Below are 14,110 nucleotides of genomic sequence, written 5' to 3' on the forward strand. Positions count from 1 at the left end.
ACTTTGAAAATCCGGTCAAAAATTGGCTGCATTGGTAAAATATAGATATAAAAATTTAAAAAAATATATAAATTTGTAAAAATTTAAGAAACATATTATTTTCGTAAACATAATTTAGGTTTTAAATAGTTAAATAATGAACTTTTTAAAATTTTCATATCAAATTGACCTCAATTCATAAGTTAGATGTTAAAATTATATTTAATTTAACAATATTACATATTTTAAATTTATTTGTATAGATATATATAATAATTGTATATGTATAATCAAAATAATAAAACAATTACATATTTTAGGATTTATATATAAAAAATAATATTAAATTAGTACCGATTATTGTGTCTGGATTGATCATTTTGATTAATTTCTATTTACCTGATTAATCCTAGAACGCTGCTTTTACCGAATAAGTCCAATTTCTGTTTTTCGAACTATGCTATTAATATACAATTGTAATTCATACATACTATTACATATGATCGTTATAATATATTTTATTGTTTTTTAATTATATTACATGTGATAAATAAAATATAACAAGTATTTTTTATGTAAATAGGAAGAGGTCATCTGCTACTCTTGATCATGCATAAAGCAAAAACGGTTAAAATTTCACCTATTCACCTTAATTATTAAAAACACGTTACAACAATAATCTGTCAAGAATCCGAGCCCTTGACCAAACCCATACAAGAACTTATATTTACAAGTAGCAAGCTGAATCGCCTTTACGTCTTTCACGTGTTATGCTCAGCAGGTACCAGTACTATATTATCACCTCTCAGTGGCTCAGTCGTCTCCTTCCACATTATTTTTGTAGATATAATTGAATGTCTGAGATGAGTGTTTTGTTGTAAGGCGCGCTAGCCTAGCTGTTGAGCATATTTTGTGTTCGACGCTTTTCTTGTTAGCATCAACACATGATTTGGAGTTTAGTTACACTTGTGATTGACCAAACTCAGTCCGGTCAAATTTGTCTTAAATCTCCTGGGGTTAGTGCAGCATTAGCAGCAGCCAGTACTGGCACAAGGTGCACCAGCTACCATTAATTATTTGGAAATTTTTGTGCTACTATTTCTGAGATTCCGAAAAATACTTCTCCTCACAAATGTAATTATATAACCTTTACAATTACGGGTGAGATTAATGATTTTCACGCAATTACATAAAATTTCCATATTAAATCTATCCGCTCTTAAATTTGCGGATAGTATATTATAATAAGAAAAATATTATTTTCAGAGCTATATTTTTATTTTCAGAGCAAAATAAAATTGAAATGACAAAATTGCCATTCCTACATTCACAATAAAAAAAACCCTGAAAAATATTAATATAGGGATGATTTGATCTTTTTGCACGAAAATGCGATAGAAATTCGGCATACTAATATTTTTCTATAACAAAGCCATTACACAATCAAATAAATATTTCATTTAAAATTCATGTTAAATCTATTCGCTATTAAATTTGTGATATTATATCATGGCAAAGCCGTTTATATTTTTTAAAGTCAAATAATCTATTGATAAAAATTCATACTACATGTACCTAAGAAATTGATTAAAATTGAACAACTCATATTTACAACTAAAAAAATTATTAAATTCCAGCTCAGCAACCTTAAATTTTGCGCCATTTGATTGAGATCCGAAAGTGCATTTAAATTTTTATTACTCCCTCCATCTCATATTATATGTCTTGTTTTGAATAATATATGGTCAAATTGATCAAGTTTTGACAGATAATTACGACAATTATATGTATTATTTTTAAAAAATAAAAAATACATTTAAAAGAGAATTATATATTTTTTCTAATGATACTAGTTTTAAAAATTATTTAATTACATATTATACGTAATTTATAGTCAAAATTTAAATAATTTACCTATTGATTAGTAAAAAAAATGGACACATAAGTTGAGGGAGTAGTATACTTGTCATTTTTCACAAAGGAGACACTGGCATATCGGCTAAAGCATGCCCGAATAATAAGGGATGCATGTGTTTGATGATGCAACAGCATAACGACATTTATTGAAACAATAACCTGTTGGGGGGCTTGGGAGTTGGGACGTTGTTTGATCACATATGCAGCATGGGCATGAACTCCTCACTCCAAAATCCAAATATACCAACTACTATTATTACTACCAATTACCAAAGCCCAGCATGCAAATTATTAATGAAAGCTAGTCCAAATTCTGTGATGGTTAAAAAAAATAGAGTGATATTCCATCTATACTATTATAAGTAAAATACTCTTTGTTTTGGTAATTGGTCGATCATTCGGTACAGTTATTTGGTACGATAAATAAAAACGGTCAGATTTAACATATGAATGAGAACCGTTAGATGTAACAATAAAATATTAATATTAAAACAGTTTTCATAGGTTCAGGGTTCGAATCCCGTCAACAGCGTATTATATTTAAACGTTTATATTCTTTATCTTTAACAATTTCTACAGGATTGCATCGCACGGGTTATATACTAGTATAGTATTATTGTAGAATCGGGTTTTCAATGTATGCCCATGAACACATAATAAACACAAATTTTTATAATTTTAACTTATTTTGATTGGATATATTTTTTAATAGCGAGGATTCCTGCATTAACAACTAGGATTGAGTATTTCTCGGTTCAGAACCGAGAACGGAACCGAACGGACCAAAAATTTCGGTTCTTAACAAATTCGGGTCCGGTTCAGTTCTTATATTTCTAGAAATTTCGGTTCTCGGTTCGATTCGGTTCTTATCATACTAGAATCGTAAGAACCGAACTGAACCGTATATAAATGAATAAATACAAATTTACATAAATACATGTATATATATATTACGTATTATGTTTTCTTATTTATAATATTATAATAATTTTTTTAAAAATATATGATTTTTATTATATTACTCGTTTCTTTAAATATATATGGTGTTTTGATTATTTTGACAAATATTTTTCTTCTTAAATTCAAAAAATAATCAAATTCAAAATTTCTAACACTAATAACAATCTTATTTTACTAAATTACCCTTAATAAATAATCAAAACTAGTCAAAATTAAAATAGTTAAAATATAAAATAATATGCAAAGTAAATAAATATGAAATAAAATATAAATTCGGTTCTTTCGACACACAATACACAAATCCTTGTAGAAATGGTTATTCTGGCTGTTACCATCAATTTATTGACTTTTAGTCGAAGTAACTTGTATATTTTGTTTTTCATTTTTGATACCCTATGTTAGATACTTAAATCATTAAATCATGAACAATGGAGTCAATATGAGTCCAATATATATGGTCAAGTTTAGTTCTAAAATTTAAATATATATAACTCATTTTAACTCTGTTTTACATGATTTAAAAGTCCATTCTGTTTATTTTTTCGCAAAAATTTCAAATATATAATTTATTTTCCGGTACGAAATCAATTCTATTACTTTTTGGTTAACACGGGATATCAGAAATTTATTTTGTAGTACGAAATCAATTCTTTTACATCTTATTTAACACGGGGTATCGGAAGTAAAAATTAAATATACAGGATTGTCCCTGCTAGACCAATAAATTGATGGTAATATTGGAAAACCCCAATTTTGCAGTTATATCATAAGAATATCCCAAAATTATATGTTTGCGATATGAAATTTTTTTACGACCTCTAACGTCTGCATTCATGTTAGTTTCCTGTAAACCTGTTTGAGAAGATCTTTAACGCATAAATCATTACATTCATCGATCTTTTGGGGAATGAAGACTCATTATTATTAACCAAAATCATCTACTACCGCTTCAATTGCTTCTTGGAAGGTAAGAAAAGAAATTTTGAAATGAGAAAAAAGAAAGAGTAAAAGGTTTTTTTTAATGGAAGAAAATGACAATGCTTACGAGCATAAGCATTGTAGATGATCCTTTAAAATTTTTTGGAGAGGGGGGGCTAATTTTCTTAAAACATAATTTGTGGACTATAATTTCATCAAATACTGTTATTACTTAATCAAGTTGAACATATGATATGATTATGATGTAAAGAATATGATAAAACAAAAGTAAAAACTTGATGATGAGGAGGAAGGGGGACTATCTTATGAAGGTGAGACTGAAGTACAATCCGAGATAGACACGCGTTAGTGTTTGGTTGGACGTTTTCTCACAGAATCACCGATTGATTTCCAAGCTATGCAACATAAAATGGCTTCGTTGTGGCGTCCGGGAAGAGGAGTGTACGTGAAAGAACTGGAACAAAATCGGTACTTATTTCAGTTCTATAATGAAGTGGATGTTAAACGTGTAATTGAAGGCAACCCATGGACCTTTGGAAGGTTTCACTTGATACTTGAAAGGCTGAAGGCAGGAGATAATCCAAGGGCATTGCCATTAGAAAAAGTGCTACTATGGGTTCAGATACATGGCTTCATGTCGTAAATAGTTATGACTGACATTGGTAATCACATAGGTACGTTCATTGAAACTGACCCAAATAACTTTGTTGGTGTGTGGAGAGAATATTTGAGAGTCAGAATTGTCATTCCTATAGATAAACCTTTGAAACGCAGAATGAAGTTGAGAAGAAATGACAGTCAATGGTGTTGGGCAAATTTCAAATATGAGGGCGTCCCTACGTTTTATTTTATCTGTGGGATGATTGGACATAGTGAGAAATTTTGTGAAAGAGTTTTTGAAACACCAATGGAGCTGATTGAAAAACCATATGGAACGTGGATGAGAGCTGATTCACGTCGACGAAATCATACGATAGGATCTAAATGGCTCAGGCATGAAAGTGCTTCTCCGGTGACGCCGGTGGCGGATGAACCCACAGAAGGAAAGGATAAATGAGAGCCCGTAATTGTCGCAGGGAGGGAACAAGATAACGAAAAAACAGGCGGGGTAGTTGCAATTGTGGATAGAGGAAAGCTGATTGATAATGGCGTGATTTCAGGAACAAATCAAACAATAATTTTAGCTAATACAACAGCTGGGGGGTTTCAGAATTTGAATGAAAGGCGGGAAATCGTGGATAATATAGATGAGAATAATGGGCTTCTAATCACGGACCCTAAGCAACGCATAATGGAAACATTAGGCCCTAGGGATGAAGATATGTTAGACTTACAAAACAATTCACAAAAGAACCAAAAAAATGAGATTGGGGCGGGTGCTGCTGTGCAGGCCCGCCTAGAATTATGACAACCTTGAGTTGGAACTGCTAAGGTATTGAGCCTCCTTGAAAAGTTCGGTTCCTAACGGACGTGATCCGTCAAGAAAGGCCCAACTTTGTTTTTCTGTGTGAGACTATTTATAAAAAAGAAAAGATGGAATCATTGCGCATGAAGTTAGGATTTGAAGGCATGATGGTAGTAGACCCGCAAGGCAGAAGTGGTGGATTAGCGTTATTATGGCGTGATCAAGAGCAAGCTAATCTTCTGAGTTTGTCTCCAAATCACATAGATATGGAGGCTTCAGTTGAGGGTATGGGAGTCTGGCGTATAACAGGTATGTATGGGGAGCCAGAAAGAAGTAATCGAAGGAAAACTTGGGACTTGCTTCGTAATCTAGCAAGGGATTCTAACCTCCCGTGGTGCACTATTGGAGATTTGAATAACGTCACCTCTTAGCAAGATAAACAAGGAGGTGAGCCATATCCCACATGGTTGGTTGATGGATTTAACGAAGCTTTAACAGATGCTGGCCTCATGGACATGGAGCTAACGGGACACCAATTTACATGGGAGAGAGGAAGAGGCAAACTGGATTGGACTGAGGTGAGACTTGACAGAGCGCTGATTAAAGATTGACAGAATCTATTCCCAATGGCGAACCTATTTAATTTGGAGGGATCAAACTTAGATCATAACCCAATATTTCTGGTGCCAAAGAAACGAGAAATTAACCCAGGTCCTAGCACTTTCAGATTCGAGAACGCTTGGTTATTGGAACCAATGTGCCAGCAGCCAGTATTTGCATATTGGAAGGAGGATGAAGACATTGATATTCAAAGCAAAGTGAAAGTTTGCAGCGAAGCCTTGGCAGAGTGGGGAAAAGATATAACGGGTAATTTTAGTAAAGTCATTAAGGAGTGCAAGCGGAAACTGAAGAAGTTAAGGAACAAGAAAGATGATCAATCTTTGCAGGAGTTCGTTGAAACGAAAAAGAAGCTGCATTTGTCCTTAGATCAAAAGGAAATCTTCTGGAGACAAAGGTCGAAACAGCTTTGGTTGAAGTCGGGAGATAAAAACAGCCGGTATTTCCACGCTTCTGCTTCCAAGTGCAAGAGAAATAATCAGATTACAAAACTGCAAAATATGGAGGGAACCTGGAAAGAATGGGATAACGGGTTGGGTGAGCTGATTACAACTTATTATACTGATCTGTTCTGTGGCTCACAAACTCAGTGGAAAGACGTGATTAGAAATGTGCCAACTAGCATAAGCCATGACCAGAATGATAGATTATTGGAGTCGGTTACAGTAGAGGAAGTTAAAAATGCCTTATTTTCAATGCACCCGGACAAGGCGCCTGGTCCGGATGGCATGACGCCTGCATTTTTTCAGAAGCATTGGCAAATAGTAGGGAAGGATATTGTTGCTTTGGTGTGTCGATTTTTTGAAGATGGTACAATTCCTCAAGGACTAAATGACACAAATGTTGTGCTTATCCCTAAAAAGAAATGTTCGGTTAATATGGGGGATCTACGTCCAATTTCTCTTTGTAATGTGTTGGCTAAGGTAATTACTAAAGTCATGGCAAATCGTATGAAGGGCTTTCTCTAAGGGGTAGTGTCCGAAAATCAGAGTGCTTTAATTCCGGGGAGGTTGATATCAGACAATATCTTAATCAGCTATGAAGTAATGCACCACCTGAAAAGGAAAAAATGAGGCAAAGAGGGCTTCATGGCACTAAAGTTGGATTTAAGCAAGGATTACGACAGAGTTGAATGGACATATTTGCGAGAGATCATGCGTAAGATGGGTTTTCATGAGAAATGGGTTCACTTAACAATGAGTTGTGTAAGATCAGTTATGTATCAGGTTACTCATGGAATGAGGAAGATGAGGCCTATTACTCCGGGAAGAGGTATAAGGCAGGGGGATCCCCTCTCTCCATATTTATTTATTTTATGTGCAGAGGGGCTTTCGGCGACGATCCGAAGATTTGAGTTGAATAAGGAGATAACCGGAGTCAAGATTTGTAAACGGGCGCCTGTAATTACACACATGCTATTCGCAGATGATAGCTATGTGTATTGTAAAGCAAACAAGGAGGAAGCAGATAATGTATTAAAATTGCTGAATACTTTTGAAAATGCAATAGGGCAACGAGTGAATTATGGAAAGTCATCTATATTTTTTAGTTCAAATATTGCAGTTTCTCAGCAGCTGCAACTATGTACCCTTCTGCAAATGCAAGAGGCTGGGGAGAGATCAATTTACTTGGGTCTTCCTACTATTCTGGGTCGAAATAAGTCTACTCTTTTGGGTTATTTAAAGGAGAGAATTGATAATAAGGTGCGAAGTTGGGATGAGGGGTATATCTCTCGATCGGGTAAGGAGGTGTTAATCAAGAATGTGGCTCAGGCGTTACCTAACAATCAATGAGCGTATTTCTATTGCCTCAAGGGATTACAAAAGACATGGAGAGAATGTTAGCGAGATACTGGTGGAAATCAAAGTCGAAGCAAAATTCAGGAATTAGTTGGATGAGTTGGTCAGGGTTGAGCAAACATAAATCAGTAGGTGGAATTAGTTTTCGAGATTTCTATGACTTCAACTTAGCTATGTTAGCGAAGCAGGGTTGGAGATTTCTTAGTAAACCAGATAGCATAGCAAGCAAGTTATTCAGAGCACTATACTTTCCCGAGCATGATTTCTTGTCAGCAAACCTGGGTTACAATCCCAGTTTCGTCTGGAGAAGCATCTGGGAGTCTATTCCTTTACTGAAGAGTGGAGTTCGATGGATGATTGGCGCATGAGACAAGATTAATATTAAAAAACATCCATGGTTAAATGCGGAGGATCCTTATGTGTCAACAGACTCCCCAAGTTTTCAGCTTAATAACATTAGCTCACTGATGCAAGTGAGTAGCAGAGAATGGGACACATAAATCATTCGGGATTTATTTAATGAGAGAGATCAGAGCTGTATCTTAAACACTGATATTAACAGGAGAATCACAGAAGATCGGATTTATTGGAGCAAAGAGGTGTTTTGGGAATATTTGGTACGCTGCGCTTACCGTATTTTACAAGCTCAAAAAGGGAGATGGGTCAAAAAATGATAATAGAAGCTTATGGAGGAAAATATGGCAAGTTAAAGCACCTCCAAAGGTTCCCAACCTCATCTGGAGAGCCCTGGCTTATTGTTTACCTACGATGGTGATGCTGGCTCAAAAACATGTGCCAGTGATTCTCTCTTGTCTGGTCTGTAATATAGAGGATGAAACCATTATTCATGCATTGGTTACCTGCCCGTTTGCGAGCCAGTGCTGGCAGAGGGTGATTCCTGATCTTCATCAGGATATTGATCGTGGCTTTGAAGGATGGTTGGAGAAAATTCTATGTAGTATCAGTAAGGAAAGGAGAGCAGTAGTGCTTACTGTGTGCTGGGCAATCTGGAAGGAACGGAATGATAAACACTGGAATAAGAAGCAAGGTTCGATAAATGGTGTGCTAGCACCGGCAAAGATTTACCTGTCTCAATGGCAAGAAGCTCAAGGTCGTTCTACTGGGGCCCTAATTCATCTCGATCATTCAGGAGATGGGGTTGTTTCCTGGGTAGCACCACAGATGGTAACAATAAAGGTAAATGTCGATGCGGCTACATTTAAAGATCCGGCGGGTTTTGGTACTGGGATGATAGCTAGGAATTCAAAGGGAGAGTTATTGCAGGCTGCTTCTTCATATTACGACGATGAGACTTCCTCTAAAATTGCAGAAGTAATGGCAATCAAAGAGGCTCTCAGCTGGATTCAGGAGCATACATGGGAAGATGTTCTGCTTGAATCAGACTATCTAGTAGCGGTGCAGGCAATTAGGAGTAATATACCTATGTCCTTGCCGTTTGGACTAGTGGTTGAAGAGTGCAGAAATTTAATTAGAAGTTCAAACACAATTAAGTTGTCCTTTGTTAGAAGATCTGCAAACATGGCTGCTCACTTCTTAGCTAAGGAGTCATGTTCACATCCAGGTCGAGTTAGATGACCTGCAAACATGTCTGCTCACTTCTTAGCTAAGGAGTCATGTTCACATCCAGGTCGAGTTATTAATGAGGGAGATGTCCCTGTTGGCCTAAAAAATGTATTGATCCATGATTTGGCTTAATAAATCATTTTTCCGTCAAGAAAAACTTAAATATATGTTGAAGTTAATTATTTTAAATCTAATTTCTCCCTAAATTGCAAAGCAATGAATAAAGATTTTCACCTCAAATGCCACTATTTCGCTCACTACCACGAAACCCGATAATTCGCTTGTGTCGTGTACTCAAAAGCCAAACACAAAACCGACCCATTAAAGATGTTTCTCAAAATTTACCGGGTGTCCTCCTAAAAAAAATTCTTAAATCCGCCCCTCCTACCATGCAGTTTGAAATAAGAAATATTCATACATTAAAATGGTTAAACATGCATGAAATAGTTAATTGCTAGTTATGTAACTAAACCACATTTGGCGTCCTAATTGTTAGTTAAAACTAATTCAATATAGATTTTTCTCCCTAGCTATCCTATAAATAATGCTTCCTTGATGCAACTTATATCCTCAACATTTGCATATAGTAAGAAAAATGGCAAGGGTTGCATACTTGGCACTAGTACTGGTGGTGTTGGCTCGTCTGCTAATTGAGCCAGGTGAAGCTCTGACATGTACTACACCCGAGGAACAGAGAACAGGAGCCTTGTGCAATGTTTATACCAGAGGTGATCAACCTGAGCCATCCGGCGAGTGCTGCAATGCTTATAGAGCATTACGTGCACTGGCCAAGTCACAAGCAGAAAGACGGAAATTGTGTTCTTGTGTCCAGGAAGCAACTTCTCAAAGTAGATATAATCGCGGTGCTTCTGCTAATCCCGCTGCTCGTATTCCAAGATTTGATTCTCTCTCAGAAAAATGTGGACTTAATTTTCTGTTCTCTGCTGATCCTAAATTCGACTGCAATACGTAAGTAGCTCAAATCACTTTCGAGTTTCATCTTAAAAGGCACACCATGCACATTAATAAACAAAATGTTCCTTTATGGCTTTCTAATATTTTCTCTTGTACAATGTAATGCAGCGTAAACTGATGCCACTTTCTTGCGAGGGAAAGCGAGGGAAAGCAATTGGAAGACAACGACAAACATAATGTTAAGCTTACTATTGTATACATGCTTTAATCATAACTAAATAAAAGATGCTTATATGCATCCAGGTGCATTATGTGTATACTGCTGCAATACATTCAGAATAATACCAAATTCAACAACTTATTAGATCCTTTTATGCATTCCATGTACAACGCGGGTAAATGGACAGATATTGATGCATTCCATCTACAATACGGGTAAATATGCTCCCAGAGCCCCAGGCTCAAGTCGCGAATAATATCCATAACTAACCGACACACAATCTGTATAAAATGACAGAAAAACGCAAAGATTTTAGAGGAACATAAAATGAATGAAGACTTTAGAGTTGTACTAAAAAGCCCAGCTTGCCAATCACTATAATGTTATTGTTCTGAACTTCTGTAAGTAGCTTAATGTAACATTCAGAAATGACACCGGAAATTTACCTTTATTTCATAGAATGACAATCCAAATCTAGGTTTTTTGTTCTCTTATAAAATATATTGGGTTCTAGCCTTCTAGGCAATCTGGCTACATAGGTACTTTCCCATCCAGTAGTAATCGTACAATCGATAATGTTTAACTAATGTCTAATCGTGTAACGTTTCTGCAAAAGATAAAGAGACAAGGTATGTCATTCTGTATTTCAAAGAAATTAAGCTCCTGGGCATGATAACAAACTTACTGAGTTCCTGATGACCAGATGAACTAATCCGGTCACATAGCACAAATCACCGCAAATAGCAACAAATACCGATATATCAACAACAACTTCACATCTGGCAAATTTTTAAAGACCACGAGTGTTACATGGTATTATGGAATCAGGTTATTATGGAACCAGGTTACCAGACCATATTTTTCAGAATTTTAAGTTGTTATTTGACCTGATTGTATGTAATTAGGTTAAGTTGACATTGATAACTGAGTGTAAAATTCAAGAGTGCTATGAATCCCACAGCACTGATTGATGAGATAAACGAGCCAAAATGGAACCGCCTCATGTAGTGCCAGCTCTTCTGAGCTGAAATTATTGCAGATGAAGCAAAAACTTATAGACAGCACTTGTGACTTGTCTCTGATAATGATCCAACTGCATATATCTTAAAAAGCTTGAAATATTAAGTACTTATATGCATGCACGACTAGATGAAACTTAGCAGATGGAATCGCCTCATCTCATATCATATCTTTTGAAATGAAACTTAAAGAGTAACTGTACAACTAAACCTAATAATAAAGAGGAATGCATCAAATAGGTGCCAAGAAATTTTGTGATCAAGCCAGATTAGGTGTCCCAACTTATTGGTAAAATTCTAAATTTGGTTTCTGAAGTACTTTACCAATTGGCCTATGAATGCGTCTACCTGCATTTTATCTGCATAGCACATTCCAACAAGCCTATAATCTGCTAGATATTCATATGAATGCACAAATAAATTACCGATACACAATTTGTCTATCTAGCACATTCCGACAAGCCTATAAACCAGCAGCTATTCTCTTATGGCCTCTACGTATTGCAGACAGTCATATAATTTGGTGAGAATGTTGCTATTACTAAGTACGTATTTAAAAGGCTTGCCTAAGTACCGTTACTTGATAAGCATCACGACTTCCAATCAAATAAGGCAAAGCAACAAACAATTTTCATAATACTAAGTGCATCATAATCTCTAAATCAAATTAGGCTACGGCTACGCACCAGACAATTAGGCACGTAGATATGAGATTATTAGTGCTAGGAATCCCAGAAAACTGATAAAACAAACATAGCAAATTAAAACGCCTCATCTTGTGTCAAATATTTTGCAATGAAAGTTTTTCATGAAGCCTAACAAGTAACAAGTAACCGTACAATTAGACATGATAACATAGAGACATGCATCGATTAGTTGCTAGTCATTTATGTGATCAAGACAAATTAGGTGTCCTAACTTTAGTTAAAATGTTAATTGGATATCTGAGGTACTTCTCGAGCTGCCTATAAATGCGTCAACCTGCATAATCTATTTCCAAACTACCTGTACACAATTTGTCTACATAACACATTCCAACAAACTTAATACACTGCTAGCTAAGAAAAAATGGCGAGGATTGCATACTTGATGATGCTTACTGTAATGGTGGTAGGGGCTTTCATGATCGTGGAGCAAGGGGAGGCTTTTACTTGCGGAACATCACAACAAGAACGTACCAAAGCACTCTGTGATCCATTTCACAGAGGTGACGTCCAGGAGCCATCTGCCGAGTGTTGCAACGCGTTGAAAGAATTCCGTGAAATGGCCAAGACTAGAGAAGAGAGGAGGGAGCTGTGCCGATGTGTGCAGGAACGTGCTAACAGGAACAGAGCTGGTGTTCCCGGTCCAGAGGGTCGTATTCCAAAAATCGACGCTCTCCCTGGAAAATGTGGACTTCCTTTTATATACTCTGCTGACCGTAAATTCGACTGTAATACGTAAGTTCATTCCATTGATTGTTGTTATGATTGACTTATCAACACGCGATCCATATGACTAATTATGTTTTCCTTGTTTGACATCTATGCAGCGTTAACTAGGCTGACCTCCGGTGCATGGAAAAGCTATTGGAGGAAAGACCGAAACACAATAAAACTATGGTCACATTGTATGTGCCTTTGTACTAAATAAAATAATGAGTAAGTGTGCCTCAGATGGTTCATATATTTCAATTCAATAAGGAATGTAACTCCTGTTATGCATCCACTGTAACTCGTGGAGTTTTACGAGTGTACTGTTTCTGGAATGCTTTATTATGAATGTTTCTGGAATTACTGAATGTTTCTGTAACTCCTTCTGTTACAAAAGTTGCGTAAATCTCAGTGCTCTAAATCCAACAAAACTGATAAGATGAACATGTGGTGGTAGCTCTTTGAGCTGAAAATATATTAGATGAAGTTAAAAAGTGATCCATAAAAATTGTCTTTACGGCCTCAACATATTACATAGTTCAGACTGTTGTCCACAGATATGATGCACGGTCATTTAATTTAGTGATTATGATGCTCTTAAGTATGCTTATGTAAGAAGGTTACCTAATTACTGTTGTAATACTACCTAGTCTTCAAATCAAAATAGGCAACACAACAGACGATTAGGCCAGCAGTCAATAAATTATACTATAAATGATAGTATTGTTGACAAGTTACGCAAGTAGACAGATGTTACTGCCTGAAATCCCAGGAAACTGATGAAACAAACATAGCAGATGGAATCCGAGCATCTCGGTGTCACATTTTTTCAGATAAATCTTGTTGGACCAAGACAATATGGCCCAAAGGAGTTATAATTAGGATAATTATGAAATACAATGTAAAACCTAAGAATGCCCATTTTGTAAGATAAATCTCATTTGAGACTTGTTATAAATAGAAGACAACAACCTCATTTGAGGGGTTGGTAAATTAAAGTAAAAAGAGATCATCTCCTAAAATTATAGTCTTAATAATATAATAATATTGTAGACTTATCATTTGGCGCTAGAAAAAACTTTGCTTTACAGATCCAACCAAAATATGATTGTGGAGGAGTTTGATCCGAAAACGGCTGGACCAACTCAAGTGAAGGAGTTGACGGCAGAAATTGCCGCCGACCCCTCGACCCACGATGGTCATGAACTGCCCAAGCAACCGGCATTAAAGCCGAAATGTTTGTTTCCTCCACCTGAAGGCCCTCCTGAGGACCATCCAGTGAGCTTGACAGATACACGTCAAAGAGATAAGAAGAGAAAGTCCGTCTCAGATCAGCGCTTCAG

General features: G+C 36.0%; 2 protein-coding genes and 1 long non-coding RNA gene across 3 annotated transcripts; all 3 read left to right on the top strand.

The window, feature by feature from the left end:
* Nucleotides 1-7,646: 7,646 nt before the first annotated feature.
* On the top strand, nt 7,647-7,985 carry LOC141696458 (putative mitochondrial protein AtMg00310). Its single transcript, XM_074500598.1, has one exon. The coding sequence runs from the start codon at nt 7,647-7,649 to the stop codon at nt 7,983-7,985; it is 339 nt and encodes a 112-aa protein (XP_074356699.1).
* Nucleotides 7,986-9,781: 1,796 nt separating this feature from the next.
* LOC141698194 (non-specific lipid-transfer protein 1-like) lies at nt 9,782-10,482 on the top strand. The gene is made up of 2 exons (XM_074502842.1): nt 9,782-10,170; nt 10,285-10,482. The coding sequence occupies exons 1-2, from the start codon at nt 9,797-9,799 to the stop codon at nt 10,292-10,294; spliced, it is 384 nt and encodes a 127-aa protein (XP_074358943.1). The 5' UTR covers nt 9,782-9,796; the 3' UTR covers nt 10,295-10,482.
* A 2,051-nt stretch (nt 10,483-12,533) lies between these two features.
* On the top strand, nt 12,534-13,146 carry LOC141697940 (uncharacterized). Its single transcript, XR_012564887.1, has 2 exons — nt 12,534-12,794; nt 12,887-13,146. It is a non-coding gene; the product is annotated as an uncharacterized LOC141697940 (long non-coding RNA).
* The last annotated feature ends 964 nt before the right edge of the window (nt 13,147-14,110 follow it).

Source organism: Apium graveolens, chromosome 11 (genome assembly GCF_009905375.1).
Source record: "Apium graveolens cultivar Ventura chromosome 11, ASM990537v1, whole genome shotgun sequence".
Taxonomy (NCBI): Eukaryota; Viridiplantae; Streptophyta; class Magnoliopsida; order Apiales; family Apiaceae; genus Apium; species Apium graveolens.